The sequence below is a fragment of the Sinocyclocheilus anshuiensis genome, unplaced genomic scaffold (assembly GCF_001515605.1).
Source record: "Sinocyclocheilus anshuiensis isolate Anshui unplaced genomic scaffold, SAMN03320099.WGS_v1.1 scaffold1361, whole genome shotgun sequence".
NCBI classification, from domain to species: domain Eukaryota; kingdom Metazoa; phylum Chordata; class Actinopteri; order Cypriniformes; family Cyprinidae; genus Sinocyclocheilus; species Sinocyclocheilus anshuiensis.
This window is the reverse complement of record NW_015549631.1, coordinates 156,315-172,859: the sequence shown is the minus strand read 5'-3', so window position 1 is coordinate 172,859 and position 16,545 is coordinate 156,315. Positions and strand designations below refer to the sequence as shown.

Here is a 16,545-nt window from a genome sequence, read left to right as displayed (position 1 = left end):
GTGGACCCCATTGCAAGAAACAAAAAATCAACGTCCAGGCACTCACATAGCAGGCAAAATATAAAAAGCCTTTATTGTGCAACAGGGCTACATGTTAAAAAACACCAACGCGTATCAGCCCAAACAGGCCTTAGTCAGGGTGATAGATAATAGAGAATGAGAAGTTGAACTAGTTAAATAGATACACCTCTCAAAAAAACTCATTCTGTATGATTTATAAGCTTGTTTCCTCATGGGGACCTCAAAAATGTCCCCACAAGGTCAAGATTTATTAGTATTACTATCCTCGTGGGGACATTTGGTCCCCATAACGTGATAAATACCAGGTACACACACACACACACACACACACACAAACAAAGCAAACGTTTCAGTCCTTGCTGGACTATCTTCAGTGCTGTTGTCACCTTCATGTAAATCTTCAGGAATACATTTTGACCTTTAACTTTGCATTTCGTTTGGTGTGCAGATTTTTTGCCTTTTCTTAGTGAATTCAAAAGCACATTAATCAAGATACCAAGAAATCATGTTGATTACTGGATTTGATCCATACAAGGTTCTTGGTATCTCTGTTTGTGTGTTTTTATTCATCACCACTTTACCTTGCTGATGGTCTATACTGTCAGTGCTGGGAAACTTCATGAGTGCATTGCTTGCCTGTAATTTGTAGTACACATAAATTGTTTATTTTAAATATGTTTTAAGTGTATAGGTACAACTTATGTTTTCAGGATCTTGAGAACAAAATAATTGTATTTCTGAAGAATGAGCTGGAAAAGTTTAAGAAAATATTAAAAAGAGAAAACACACAGTACTTTGTGAAGGACTTTATAGATGAAATGCGTGATATCAAAGAAGCAGCTCTTGATATGACACTCTTCTTCCTGAGAGATATGGAACAAGTTGAGGCTGCAGATACTCTACAAGGTAAGAGGTTCATGGGCATAACAATCTGTCATTGTCACTTATAAAATGTAAAATGATGCATATCTTTCTGTTTTTTGTTCTTGTTTGTGTGTTAGATGAGCTGGTCCTCATTCATCAGCGACCACTAAAATCAAACCTGAAGAAGAAGCACCAATCTGTATCTGAAGGAATTGCAAAGCAAGGGGACTCCAAGCTTCTGAAGAACATCTACACGGATCTCTATATGACTCTGGGTCTTAGTAAACAAGTCAATATCCAACATGAAGTAAGACAAGTTCAGGCTGCTGACAGGCGACATGAATCACAAGAGATTCCAGTTGAATGCAAAAATTTATTTGAAGCACCTGAACAAGACAATGAGATTAGAACTGTACTGACAAAAGGAGTTGCTGGAATCAGAAAATCCATTTCTGTTCAAAAGTTTATTGTGGATTGGGCTGACGGTAAAGAAAATAATGATATTACTTTCATATTTCCTCTTGCATTTAGAGAGATGAACTTAAAGGAGAAAGAAACACAAAGCTTGACAAGTCTTATACGTCAGTTTTTCCCAGAGATAAAAGGACTGAACCTTGCAAGAAATTATAAATTTAAATTACTGTTCATTCTTGATGGTTTGGACGAATGTCGTCTTCCTCTGAACTTTGAGGGTAATGAGACTTGCCGTGATGTATCGTCACCAGTCTCTCTGGATGTTCTCCTCACAAACCTCATCAAGGGAATTCTGCTTCCTTCTGCTCTCATCTGGATCACCACCAGACCAGCAGCTGCCATTAAAATTCCTCCCGAATGTATTGACCGTGTGACAGAAGTACAAGGATCCAATGATGCACAAAAGAAGGAGGAGTACTTCAGAAAAAGATTCACAGATGTCGATCTGGCCAACGAAATCATTGATTATGTTAAACAATCAAAGAGTCTTTTTATCATGTGCTACATCCCAGTCTTCTGCTGGATTTCAGCCACTGTTCTCCAGAATATTTTGGAGGAGAAAAGAAATTATGATCTGAAAAACAATGAGGCTGATGACGCCTCTAAAACACTGCAGGAATCAAATAATGAAGACACTCCCAAGACTCTGACACAAATGTACGCACACTTTCTCCGCTTTCAGATCCAGCAGAGCAGACGAAAGTATGATGGAGAATGCACACCAGATGTTTCCTGGGATAAAGACGCCATGCTTTCACTGGGGAAACTGGCATTTCATCAGTTGCAAAGAAACAATCTGCTCTTTTATGACACAGATCTGGAAGCCTGTGGTATTGATGCCTCCCAAGCATCAGTGTATTCAGGCATGTGTACCCAGATGTTTAAGGAGGAAAAAGGGATCATTCTTGTTACCACTTTCTGCTTTGTTCACTTGAGCATTCAAGAGTTTATTGCAGCCCTTTATGCACATCTGTTTCTAGACATCAACAAGAAAAGTGTGTTTGATCATCATGAGTCTACAGAACAGGAAAACAAAAATGAAGCCATGATTGATTTGCTCAAGACTGCAGTGGACAAAGCACTCGAGAGTGAAACTGGACACCTGGACCTTTTCCTTCACTTCCTTCTTGGTCTGTCACTCCAGTCCAATTGTCTACTCTTACGAGGTCTGTTGACACAGCAAGATGGCAATGACGAAAACTACAAGGAGATAGTTAAGTACATCAAGCCGAAATTAGAAGATAATCGGTCTCCAGAAAGGAGGAAAAAGGGATCATTCTTGTTACCACTTTCTGCTTTGTTCACTTGAGCATTCAAGAGTTTATTGCAGCCCTTTATGCACATCTGTTTCTAGACAAAAACAAGAAAAACACATTTGTTCAAGAGTCTACAGAACATGAAAACCAAAATGACACCATGATTGATTTGCTCAAGACTGCAGTGGACAAGGCACTCGAGAGTGAAACTGGACACCTGGATCTTTTCCTTCGCTTCCTTCTCGGTTTGTCACTTGAGTCTAAAAAAACACTCTTACGAGGTCTGTTGACACAGCAAGATGGCAGTGACCAGAGCACAAAGGAAATAGTTCAGTACATCAAGCAGAAATTAGAAGCTAATCTGTCTTCAGAGAGATCCATCAATCTGTTCTACTGTCTGAATGAACTGAACGACCAAACTCTGGTGAAAGAGATTCAGACTCAATTTAGAGAAGGAAGTCTTTCATCTGCTGATCTTTCTCCTGCCCAGTGGTCTGCTGTGGCCTTTGTTTTGTTGACATCAGAGGAAGAGCTGGAGGAGTTTGAGCTTCAGAAATTCAAGAAATCAGACGAGTCTCTTTAGGCTACTGGAAGTTGTGAAAATCTCCAAAAGAGCTGTGTAAGTCATTTAAAGCAGGGTTCTTCAACCCGGCTCCTGAAAGCCCAGTGCCCTGCAAAGTTTCTTTCCAACCTGCTTCAGCCTGTTATTTTCAAGTGATCCTGAAGAGCTTGATTAGCAGTTTTCAGGTGTGTTAATTAGGGTTGAAGCTAAACCCTGCAGAACAGTGGGCCTCCAGGAGCCAGGTTGAAGACCAATTATTTAAACACTAAAAAGTTATTTAAAAGAAAAATGCATTCATCAAAAACCTCAATGAGTAATTATTAATCATATACCAGATATAAGTATGTGAATGTTGTTTATCCATATTAATTTACAATTTTTTAATGGTTAATTATAACCATTATTAAGAAAAAAAAACAGCATTAAAATGAATTTCTACAAATTATAGTGATATACAGCATATTGATATCACTGTTGTAATGCATTTAGCTTTAAGCGGTTTGTACATTTAGCTTTTTACAATGTCCCACCATTTTAGAGAGTTATTTTATTCAACCATGCTTGTTTGTTTTTATTTAGCAGAATGAGATTAGTTGTATTGTCACAGTAGCCCACCATGCTAGAGCATATTTATCGCTAATCTAAAATTAATAAAAAAAATTTTTTTTTTTGTTGTATTTAGCAAATCCATTGTTTTTATTCAACCTTACTTTGTGTTCTAAATGATTTCTTGTAGGTTAAATGATTATAACTTAACAGACAAAAGCTGTTCAAGTCTGGCTAAAGCTCTTGAATCGGATAAAAGTCTGGAAGAGCTGAATATGAACAATAATAATCTGCAGGATTCAGGAGTAAAGCTACTCTGCACTGGACTGAAGAGTGTAAAGTGTAAATTGGAGATACTGAGGTAAGTTGTGTGACAGAAGACAAAAAATGTGATTTAGATATCCTTTACAAAGTGTGTGTATAAATAATGGGTTTCAGTACCATCAGTTAATTAATAGAAGTTGTACTGACTAATAATTCATTTATCTTTATACTATCTACTTTGTTTCAGAAACAAATATGCTTAATTTGCATCTCATTTAGTTTGAAGAATAAGGGGAGTTGAAGTTCACCATAATAAATTCATGAAACCTACAAAAACAAATTTAAATCATGATACCTACAAAATTATTTTTTTTATTCACTAGTTGTTGATATATCTGCTCTGCTTTTTCTATATTGTGGAAAACATTTATTATGTAGTAAAATTTTTGTGGAAAGGTTCAAATGAAAAGGGATGTAAACTTTTTCAGGCTCCGCCAGTGTGCAGTAACAGAGGAAAGCTGTTCAGCTCTGGCTTCAATTCTCAGTTCAGACTCCAACAATCTGAAATACCTTGACCTAAACAACAATAATCTGAGGGATTCAGGAGTGATGCTGCTCTCTGGTGGACTAAAAGAGAACTGTAAACTTCAGAAACTCAAGTGTGTTGACATTAATGTTTAAGACTCTAACTCAGGGCTGTCCAAACTCAGTCCTGGAGGGCCGGTGTCCTGCAGAGTTTAGCTCCAACCCCAATTAAACACACCTGAACCAGCTAATCAAGCTCTTACTAGGCATAGGCTGTGTCCGAAATCGCCCCCTATACCCTCATTCCCTACATTAGGTCACTAATTCATTTCACTAGAAGGAGTGAATGAAAACGAGTAGTGAATTCGGACACTGGGTGCACCGGAAGGAAAGTGAATTCGGACACCGAGTGCACTGGAAGGAATGCCGCTTTTGCATAGTTTGTGCTTGCTGTTTATTAATCATTTGAAACTAGCAAACTAGCAGCTCCAGTAGTAAGATTAAAGGATTCATCTTGAACTCTGTCACGGAAATTATGTATAAACCCTAATCAAACAATTTAATAATCAATTTACAATGAATTTATACCGGTGTTGTACATTATGCTGTACGCCATGGATGAGCGCTTTGGATTGATTATTCAGCTGCGGGCGCCATCTTCTGGCGAGATGCGGGAATTCATTCAGCGCGTGACTCTCAAGGTGCATTATGGGCATTCTCTAGCCGTTGAGCGTGCACCAGTTGTACACTCGTTTTTGCAGTGCATTGTGGGATTGAATGAGTGCACTCGAGAACGTCCACTATGGTTTCGGACACCACTAAAAATGGCTGTTCCCTCAAATAGTACCCTATTTAAGGGTATAGGGGGCGATTTTGGACACAGCCATAGAAACCTCCAGTCAGGTGTGTTGAGGCAAGTTGGAACTAAACTCTGCAGGACACCGGCCCTCCAGGACCGAGTTTGGACAGCCCTGCTCTAACTCTACTGTGTCCAACATTGGGAATTTTGTTTGTATCAATATTCACTAATTCATTTTTGATTGAAATCTCTTCTGTAGACTCTCAGACTGCAGTATCACTGAAGACGGATAAAGCTCTGGCTTCAGCTCTGAGATCAAACCCTTCACACCTGATAGAGCTGGATCTCAGAGGAAATGATCCTGGACAATCAGGAGTGAAGCAGCTCAATGATTTACTACAGGATCCAAACTATCAACTGAAGACACTGAGGTGAGATGTGATGAAATAATACAAAATAAATTATATGCAGAATATTTTTTATACAAATGTTACAAGATCTGCTGCTTTACTGCAGGATAAACACTGTCAACTCAACACACTGATGTGAGTATTTTACACGTTTGAATACTTTATACACACACACACACACACACATATATATATATAGTGAGTATTTTACACGTTTGAATACTTTATACACACACACACACACACATATATATATATATATATATATATATATTAGTGGTGTCAAAATTAGCGCGTTAACGCAGGCAATTATTTTTTTTTAATTTTAACACGTTAAAAATATTTAACGCTGTTAACGCAGGGGCGGGGCTACGGTTGGCCACCCCACTCACAACTGCTGTTTCTTTCTCTTTTTTCGTGACAAGAACCATCGTTTATTTAAACGCATAACGTCTTTATGACCACATCAAACAGAAGACGTTTCAGACGCATGCTCCAGCGTCACTTCAGCGCCAGGCGCGAGTCAAACGAGCGCAGAAACAGTACTGTGCTCGGAGCACTTGCTCTTCAATTGCACGCACAAATGCGCTAGGGTGCGCTGTAGGCTGTATTATTTCATATCAAATCGCGAAAGAAACTACGAGCATGCAATGTTATGTCATCAGTTAAGTCATGAGGTTACCAAAAAGGCAATTAAAGCTGCCTTAAAACTGTGCCTGTATGTATTTGTTATTTGAGTCACATTTAAGAACATGTCTCTGAAATGCAGTGGTTTTCCAAACTGTCCTGGAGCAGCTGACTGATCATTTCGCTAGCTAAGACCCTTATTCCTCGGCTGGGATCATGTAGAGCCCTTTGAAGCTGCATTGAAACTGCAATTTGGACCTTCAACCCATTGGTCACCATTGAAGTCCACTATATGGAGAAAAATCCTGGAACATTTTCCTCAAAAAGCTTATCTTTTCGATTTGAAGAACGAAAGACATGAACGTCTTGGGTGACATGGGGGTTTAATGAACAGGACACTTTTATTCTGGAAGTGAACTAATCCTTTAAATTGGCCTGCTTTAACTAATGTAGAGGTCATTTTACAAGCTTTTATTTGTTACTTTTTAAAATGATTACTGATACATACAGGTTGGAGAAGGTTTAGACCTTCAAATGAGACAAATTTGCTTTAATGAAACTATGCATACATGATATTGAATTATAGCTGTTGGTTTAGTGTTAATACAAATGGTCATTTTGTTTTATATACAGGTTGATCCAAGAACAGATGCGTCCAGTCAGCAGGAGCCTGGCTCTTTAGTATAAAGCCTTCATCTGTCGTGTAGTGGACTGTAGGATGTTAACACTTAAAACACACTTTCCATTTTTCAATTTAAAAAAATGGTGAGATTGAGGACAACATTCAGTGTTGACAATGCAGTAATAAATAATGTTCATTTAATTAACAATCCTCCTTGTTGTATTTATAGTGTTAAGGTGAAATTCTTTAGCTGGTGTGCCAAGGTAATTCATAACTGGATACTAATGCTTTCAAATTGAGTATGAATTGATATGGAATGTATTTATATGTAAACACTAAAATGTAATATTTACATTAAGCTTTATGCACAGATGCAGCATTGTCCTGAAACATTTTGTACAAGATCTGCATGCGATTGAGAATTTAGTGGATTTTTCTGGGGACTAAATGCTAAGAATTTTGAACTTCACATTGTTGTATCTATTATTTAGTGTGCTCAGTGGAATACCCATAATTCCTTGCACTTTAATAATTTAATTGTGGTGTTTGGTCAAAGCATGAACAATTATAAGAATGTGTGCATAAGTGGTATTTGGATTTAACATTTTGATTGTTTTATTGTAAACTTGTGATTTTTTTTTATTTCACTTTGTTGAAGTTTCTAATTGTTTTTGTGCGTGTTCATGATGCTTAACTATAATCTCTATTTTCATTAAACATGTTCATGAAGATTGCAAGGGAAATATTCTGCCTGAAATGATTCTCCTCAGGACTGAGTGTTGCTAATCAAACTGAGCTCAACAGTGTTAAGTTGTTTATACTAAAATATATAGTGATGGCAAAATGTCAAGAATACATATTCATTTTGTACATATGCATATTTGTAGACTGATGATTTTGAGGACTGTAATTAATGACACAAACAGGCAGAAGAGCTGAAAATATTAGAGAATAAATTAAACTGATAGTAAATATGAGATCATCTCATTGTTATTTATAATTTTATTAAATGGCCAAATGTTATATTAATTACATAAATAGATGAATCTGTATTAATCTATCAATTTTACATAATTCTCAATTATGACTGTCATTTTAATATTAAAAGATGCACATATATGAAACGGGTCAAGTAATCCTCTACTCAGAATAGACCGTGATATTGAATATGTCGAGTGGCTTCTCTGTTCTGCTGCTGTTACTTCAGAAAGTCCAAAGTCTCTAGTTCTGATGTTTAGGATTGTTTTTTTCCTCCCAGTTTATTTGAGCTATGAGAATGTCTTTAAGTCCAAACATCCACAGTATCAGATAATTTCTCTGTACTTTAACACCAGTGTGTAGAGAGACAGAATCTCTCTCAGTCACTGATACTGACTTCATCGGAAACACCTAAAAAAAAAAAAGGAACAGTTTTAATTAGTCCATCTCTGTCAGTAACCGAAGTTGAGGTTAGTGAATTTCTTAACAGACTGTTATCAGGTGCTGTGAAGGTTTTGAGGGACCTTTTTGTTTTATGTCTTGATTTTTGTTCAGGTTTGTGCTTTTATTTCGAAGTCTTTTTGTCTTCTGCCCTGTATTTTCTGTGAACGCAGACACTTACTGAAGGAAAAGACAGAACAGAAAGCAAATGAACTGAGAAATTGTTCAATCTAATTGTTTCCTGAAGGTTATTTTATTAATATTTTTTTACACACTAAAATACTAAAACGTTTTTACATTAACTGTTAAAATGGTGTTACATGCGTATTTTAGAAAAGATAACGTGCTATCTAAAACACATAAGATTCATTGCTACAGACATTATTTTTTACTTTTATCTACAATGTATAATGGTGAATAAAAAGTTTTATTTACCATTATTTTTTTTGTTTTATTTTACTTAGCCTATTTATTAACTAAATAATTAAGTTGCTGTTTTGTCAGAAAGTCTTTTTCAAATGCGTTAAGGATTAAATCCCAATTTTTTTCTGATTAACAAAAATTCAATGAAAAATAGGCAAGGCAAGTTTATTTATAAAGCACATTTCATACACAAATTTGCTTTTCATAAAAGTGCATAAAATAAAATAGCATAAAAGGAAATCAAATAAAAATTACAACGTAGGAAATCAGTTAACAAAAAGAAGAAATAAAACGTACAAATGTATTCAACAGTATAAAGAAATGCAGTGCACCAGGATGCAGAAAACTAAATACTGTAAACCCAAGCAACAAACGGTTTGTGGAAATGAACTGAAAGTGTTCAAAACAAACAGGTTAATCAACTCATCACTGCGAATAAGAAAAAATTAAAGTTACTGTAATCAACTGATCTATTGTGTTTCCATGTCTCAAACAGACACTTTGTTACTCCCTTTTTTCCCCTAATGACCCCGAACGCCCAGTCAACCCTGTTCATACTAGAGCTAGGCTTTTCTCAACAGCGATCAGAAATTATAAGTGCTTCACAGAAGTCTGGATTACTCTCTCTTTTTTTAAACAAGATTATTGCAAGTAAGTTTTAACTTTAACTAGTTATTTGGGGGTTTTGATTAAATTTGAATTTACAATATTGCAGATATGTTGTAGACGAAAATGATGCAGCCAGAAATTATGTGAACAAACTCCATAAACTATTCTTTTATTCCTGTCTCGTGAAGAAAAACACACAGTACTGCAAATACATTACCAAGTGTCAAGTCGTCGGACATTGGACAATCATCACGTAAACACGGCACAAATGTGTAAGGAACGACTTGCGGATACAAACGGGGTAAATAATGTTTTGTGTGTGTGTGTGTGTGTGTGTGTTTTTCCTATAATAAAGTTAACATTGGCTGTTATTACATTATCAGCACTGTTGAAAACATGTTTCAGGAATACAGTGACACACATAATGATATTCTGGTATTTGTGGAGGCTGTCCGGAAGGAATTTGTTGCCATAGCCACGGGCATAGCTTGACATTTGGGCTATAGGGCAGTGCCAGGGTTTAAAAGAGACAAGAGAACCGTTGTTGGTGCAGGAGTGTCAAAGACATTATTCAATATAATCTGTGCATTATAAACGTTTTTTGTATAAATGTTTAAATGTTTTGTGTGCTATAAATGTTTAAAATGTTTGTGCGTATTACCTACAAACACATAAGACTCAATGCTAAAGAAATAATTCTAATATACTTTTATTATATTGTACAATGGCAATTTCAATGGCTTGACTTCAGTGACTTCAATTGGGACGTTGCTATTTTGTCAGGCAGCCTTTCTGTCAAACTCAATATACATGAGTGAATGATTCAGTTTTCTAGACATTCCCAAGAATTACGGACTTTGTAATAAAAAAGCAGAGAGACTTAATGGAGTGAAGAAAATTCATCAAGGTAAATTCATAATTTTCTAATGGTTTGTAAAAACGAGACCGAACATGTTACAGACAAACATAGAACTCTTGTTCTTGTTTCAGTGGTTGTTACTCTGAACATACAAAGCTGCCAGAAAATACTTTAAAAATTGCAAATTTTGAAGATGAATATATTTCTGAAAGATTTCTTTTTTTATGCTGTTGTTTTGTGGTTATGTGGCATAGAAAGTATTTTCTACTGCCATGTTATTCATGAGGGACATCTCCAGATCACACTGAATGTCTGATTGTCTTCACAAATCAATGCTTTACTGTATTCACTGGCATTTTTGCTGCAGTGTCAGAAGAGTGAAGAAAGGACTGTCCATCTAAGATGAGTCTCCCAGAGGAAGAGAGGTAAGACTGTTTCTGTCTTCAATTAATCATTTCAAACACTAATTTCTTGTGAAGAACAAAAACTTGTCAACAAAGACTTTAATATTTGATGTATGTTACATTTGGAAATACTGTGCAAATTGCCCAGAAGTTTTGTATGTACTTATGGGTTAAAAATGAAACTATTATTTTGAAGAAATAAAATGTATTCATGACAAACAGAGCTTTATAGGTGTGTCACAGTTAACTTACTACGTAATAATAATTAGTGTACCCCTGCACTTTTACCATGACTGTTGATGTTTTGGGAAAACAAATGAATAATTTTAGTTAACAGACACTACAAATGACTAAATATTAACATCAAAAATACTAGAAAAACTAGACAATATACATTTAAAATTTAAAGTGTTGAAATCTGAAAAAAAAAAAAAAAAAAAACTCTTTCCTTAGCCTGTAAACGTTTTCAGCCGTTCATTCACTGCACACAGTCCAAGTCAGTTTTGCTGATATAACTAGTTGCTTTAATTTATTTATGGTATTTTTGTTGATACTAATTTAATGCACACATGGATTTACTGTCGCAAAGTTTTAGAATCACAGGTGTTTTACAAGAAAGTGTAAATTGTGAAGGGTGAGGAACCAGTGCTCCTCTTGGCTGTTAGTTTAACCATGATTTAATTGCTGCAGGCCTGATCAGTTATTAGGATGAAGTCTCAGACCAGGACATAGTTTGTGTTAAAGTTCTAAATGTGGTGCTAAAATTCTTCATATTGAGATTCCTATTTTTTCTCTCTCTGCTCTTTGTGTCATTAGTGTAAGATCAGGCTCACATGTGTTCAGCTCTGTGTCTGTGAAGAGTGACTGGTCACATGATCTTCCACCAAAATTCAGTGAGAAAACACCATCATCACCTACCAAAAGGTATTTCATGTGTTTTACATTATAGTGTTACATTAGCTCCACTGTGGTGTACATGCATGTAAAACTTAATAAAACAATAAATCATAGAATTAAATCTGGAGCTTCTTTCCAATAATACAATTACACAGGTAGCCACTGGGGGACATAAATTCACCATGGAAAATACATCAGGCAACTGAACATACATTCATGAGAAGGACAAATGCACAGCTATAGTGCATTTAATTACACTAAATCTCTTTAAATGAGACTGAAGCAGCTCCTGTAATAAAGTGTTTTCTTTCTCTCTCTGCTCTTTGTGTCATTAGTGTAAGATCAGGCTCACATTTGTTCAGCTCTGCGTCTCTGAAGAGTGACCATTCAAAAAAGGATATACCCAACTTCAGTGAGAAAACACCATCATCGCCTACCAAAAGGTATTTTATGTGTTTTGAATTATGAGTTTGTGTTAACTGTGATAAAAAATTACAAAATAAAACAAAACTCTGAGAGTGTTACATTGCTTTCCTGTGTAATGATTGTAATGTTTCTGCCTGCCTCCATTTTGCAGCTTACCATATAACCCACTTCTTTCATATTTTTCAGAATTGCTGTGATAACTCACTGGTGCTAAAATAGAGAGCTTCATGAACCTTTAATGACCTCGGTCTGAACGTATTCTTATGAGACAGAAATGTTTTTTTCTCTCTGTTCTTTGTGTCATTAGTGTAAGATCAGGCTCACATGTGTTCAGCTCTGTGTCTGTGAAGAGTGACCATTCAATATTTATACCACCAGAATTCAGTGAGGAAACAATATCATCTACCAAAAGGTATTTCACGTGTCTCTTGTTGTTGATCACACAGACTGTTAGAAAATAATTCTGTGACTACATTTCACCTCAACCCTTTTTCTTTACTGATGAATGCTGGGTAGGAATAAAATGCTGGTTTGATTGATTGATGGTTCGACCCAAATGATAAAGACAACTGTGCTTCTGTTAGATTCCATGTGTTTTCTCTTTCTTTCTTGGTGTGATTTAGTTACAAAGGACAGAAGACAACAGTAAATATTGGTGCAGAATTTACACGGTGGCAAACACTAAAAGCACAGAAGGGATTGAAGAGTGATGTGGAACTGGCAACTTTTCTTCTCAACAGGTGTGGACACTATATACCACAGTTTACCTTGCAGTTAAATTTACATATATAAGCTAAATAAGCTACCATGCCAAAATTTGTAATTAATTTTTGCAAGAGAGTAAGCCATAACATTTAACTTGGCTTTTGCAAATTTGCTGCTTTGAATTTAGAAAAAAAACCAAAAAAAAACAAAGAAGCATTCCATTTATCTGTTAATTTTATTTTAATTGACTGTGAACACTGAACAAATGTATTTTGCTAACAGGGTTCAATATGAGAAATCAGCCGCAGAATTCCAGACGTACCGCCTCCGTAAAGAGTTCAGTGAAAATCGCCTCTGGATCTTCCAGGTAGAAGGCCTTCCTTGACTTTTGAACAGCCTTCATTTTAGAACTATACCAAAAATCACACAAAATTATAATGGTATAGCAGAGAAGTGTAATCTCTTTTGTTAGGTTATGTTGCATTTTTAATCTCACAAATGTATCAAATAAAAAATAGGCTATTTATTTAAAAAATTGAAGTCGTTTTGTATATTTTATGTTCTGGTAAATTTGTAGTTAAATGTATAACTAGCACAACTTCATAGATGTATGTACTGTTGCTTGACTGCAGTTCGTTCTAGATGTAAAATGTATGTTTTGAGCATATGTTTAATGTGTTCTACTGCTTTTTTGTATGTTTTTTTTAGGATCTTGAGAACAAAATAGTCGTATTTCTGAAAAATGAGTTGGAAAAGTTGAAGAAAATATTACAAAAAGAGAACACACAGTACTTTGTGCAAGACTTCAATGAAGGCATGTGCAGTATCAAAGAAGCAGCTCTGGATATCACACTTTACTTCCTAAGAGATATGAAGCAAGATAAACTTGCAGATACTCTAGAGGGTAAGATGCTCATAAAATAACAATCTGACATATTGTCATGTATGCATTCTAAAAGAGGTGCATACCTTTGTGCTTTTGCTCCTTTTTGTGTATTTAGATGAGCTCGTCCTCATTCATCAGCGACAGCTGAAATCAAACCTGAAGAGGAAGTATCAATGTGTGTTTGAAGGAATTGCAAAACATGGTGATTCTACACTTCTGAATAGCATCTACACAGATCTCTATATCACTCTGGGTGGTAGTGAACAGGTCAATACTGAACATGAAGTAAGACAGATTGAGGTTGCTTTCAGACGTCATGAATCACAAGAGATACAGGTTGAATGCACAAATTTGTTTGAAGCACCTGAACAAGACAAGGAGATCAGAACTGTACTAACAAAAGGAGTTGCTGGCATCGGAAAATCAGTCTCTGTGCAAAAGTTTGTTTTGGATTGGGCTGAAGAAAAAGAAAATCAGGATATCAGCTTTGTATTTCCTCTTCCTTTCCGGGAGATGAACTTAAAGGAGGAAGAAAACCAAAGCTTGATGAGCCTTGTAAGTCAGTTTTTCCCTGAGACAAAAGGACTGAACCTTACAAGAAGGAATCAATTCAAAGTCCTGTTCATCCTTGATGGATTAGATGAATGCCGACTTCCTCTAAACTTTGAGGGTAATGAGACATGGCGTGACGTCTCGTCACCAGCCTCTCTGGATGTTCTCCTCACAAACCTCATCAAGGGAAATCTGCTTCCTTCTGCTCTCATCTGGATCACCACCAGGCCAGCAGCTGCCAGTAAGATTCCTCCTGACTGTATCGACCGGCTGACAGAGATACGAGGATTCAATGATGAACAAAAGGAGGAGTACTTCAGAAAAAGATTCACCGATGAGAATCAGGCCAACAAAATTGTTGATCTTGTTAAACAATCAAAGAGTCTCTTTATCATGTGCCACATCCCAGTCTTCTGCTGGATTTCAGCCACTGTTCTCCAGAACATTTTGGAGGAGAAAAGAAATAATGTTGTGAAAAACAATCAGGCTGATGACGCCTCCAAAACACTGCAGGAAACAAATACTGAAGACACTCCCAAGACTCTGACACAAATGTACACACACTTTCTCCGCTTTCAGATCCAGCAGAGCAGACGGAAGTATGATGTTTCCTGGGATAAAGATACCATCCTTTCACTGGGAAAACTGGCATTTCATCAGCTGGAAAGAAACAACCTGATCTTCTATGACACAGATCTGGAAGCCTGTGGTATTGACGTCTCTAAAGCATCAGTGTATTCAGGCATGTGTACCCAGATCTTTAAGGAGGATAGCTGCCAGTAAGATTCCTCCTGACTGTATCGACCGGCTGACAGAGATACGAGGATTCAATGATGAACAAAAGGAGGAGTACTTCAGAAAAAGATTCACCGATGAGAATCAGGCCAACAAAATTGTTGATCTTGTTAAACAATCAAAGAGTCTCTTTATCATGTGCTACATCCCAGTCTTCTGCTGGATTTCAGCCACTGTTCTCCAGAGCATTTTGGAAATGAAAAGAAAAAATTATATGAAAAATGCCAAGATTGTTGATGCTTCAAATGCTGAAGACACTCCCAAGACTCTGACACAAATGTACACACACTTTCTCCGCTTTCAGATCCAGCAGAGCAGACGGAAGTATGATGTTTCCTGGGATAAAGATACCATCCTTTCACTGGGAAAACTGGCATTTCATCAGCTGGAAAGAAACAACCTGATCTTCTATGACACAGATCTGGAAGCCTGTGGTATTGACGTCTCTAAAGCATCAGTGTATTCAGGCATGTGTACCCAGATCTTTAAGGAGGATACAGGGATCATTCTTGGTACCATGTACTGCTTTGTTCACTTGAGCATTCAAGAGTTCATTGCAGCCCTTTATGCACATCTGTTTCTAGACATCAACAACCAAAGTGTCTTTGATCAAGACTCCACAGAAAAGGAAAACAAAAGTGAAACCTTGACTGATTTGCTCAAGACTGCAGTGGACAAGGCACTTGAGAGTGACAGTGGACACCTGGACCTTTTTCTTCGATTCCTCCTCGGTCTGTCACTTGAGTCCAGTCGTCCACTTTTAAGAGGTCTGTTAACTCAGCAAGACAGCAATGACCAGAGCTACAAGGAAATAGTTCAGTACATCAAGCAGAAATTAGACTCTAATCTATCTCCAGAGAGATCCATCAATCTGTTTCATTGCCTGAATGAACTGAACGACCAAACTCTGGTGAAAGAGATTCAAAGCCAACTTAACAAAGGAAGTCTCTCATCTTCTGATCTTTCTCCTGCCCAGTGGTCTGCTGTGGCCTTTGTGTTGTTGACGTCAGAGGAAGAGCTGGAGGAGTTTGATCTACAGAAATTCAAGAAATCAGACGAGTGTTTCTTTAGACTTTTGGAAGTTGTCAAAACCTCCAAAAGAGCTTTGTAAGTCATTTTTGCACTCATTTGAAAAGTACATTAAGTCACCTATAGTTAGTTCTGAATCTATACAATGCATCTTTAATATCTATATACATACATAATATATCCTTTATGTATCAGTTAGCTCTAATGCTTGCTCAGTCAGATCAGATCACAGAGTGGAATTGCTCTTTCTTAGTAGCTAGCAGAAAATAAGTGCAATTTACCTCACTGACCATAGCAAAACTTGACAAAAAACAACAAAAATGAAAGCTTGGTACTTATCTAAATCAAGCAAACAAATGCTCTAATGATAACTAGCTTAACAATGATTGCCATTTAGAACTGCATTGATTAAATGCAGCCATTGAGAAGACAGGTTTAATTTCTAAGTAACTGTTAAAAGACCAAGCAACAAATGCTCCACACACTTGCCATGTTGTAGCCAGGTCTTCTTATTTCTGTTTACGGACATGACGTAACCACGCAAATGTGAATGATTAATATTTGTATTTAG

General features: G+C 36.6%; 1 protein-coding gene and 1 pseudogene across 1 annotated transcript in view; both read left to right on the top strand.

Moving 5' to 3' along the window:
• The first annotated feature begins 854 nt into the window (after positions 1-854).
• On the top strand, positions 855-7,124 carry LOC107659621 (NACHT, LRR and PYD domains-containing protein 3-like; annotated as a pseudogene).
• A 3,544-nt stretch (positions 7,125-10,668) lies between these two features.
• The window catches only part of LOC107659620 (protein NLRC5-like), a 106,291-nt gene continuing 100,414 nt past the window's right edge, over positions 10,669-16,545 (top strand). Inside the window, 7 exon segments of the mRNA XM_016448639.1 lie at positions 10,669-10,705; positions 11,501-11,608; positions 12,315-12,419; positions 12,995-13,079; positions 13,421-13,616; positions 13,714-14,613; positions 15,194-16,052. Of these exon segments, the coding sequence (XP_016304125.1) occupies positions 10,683-10,705; positions 11,501-11,608; positions 12,315-12,419; positions 12,995-13,079; positions 13,421-13,616; positions 13,714-14,613; positions 15,194-16,052 (2,276 nt within the window). The 5' untranslated portion in view covers positions 10,669-10,682.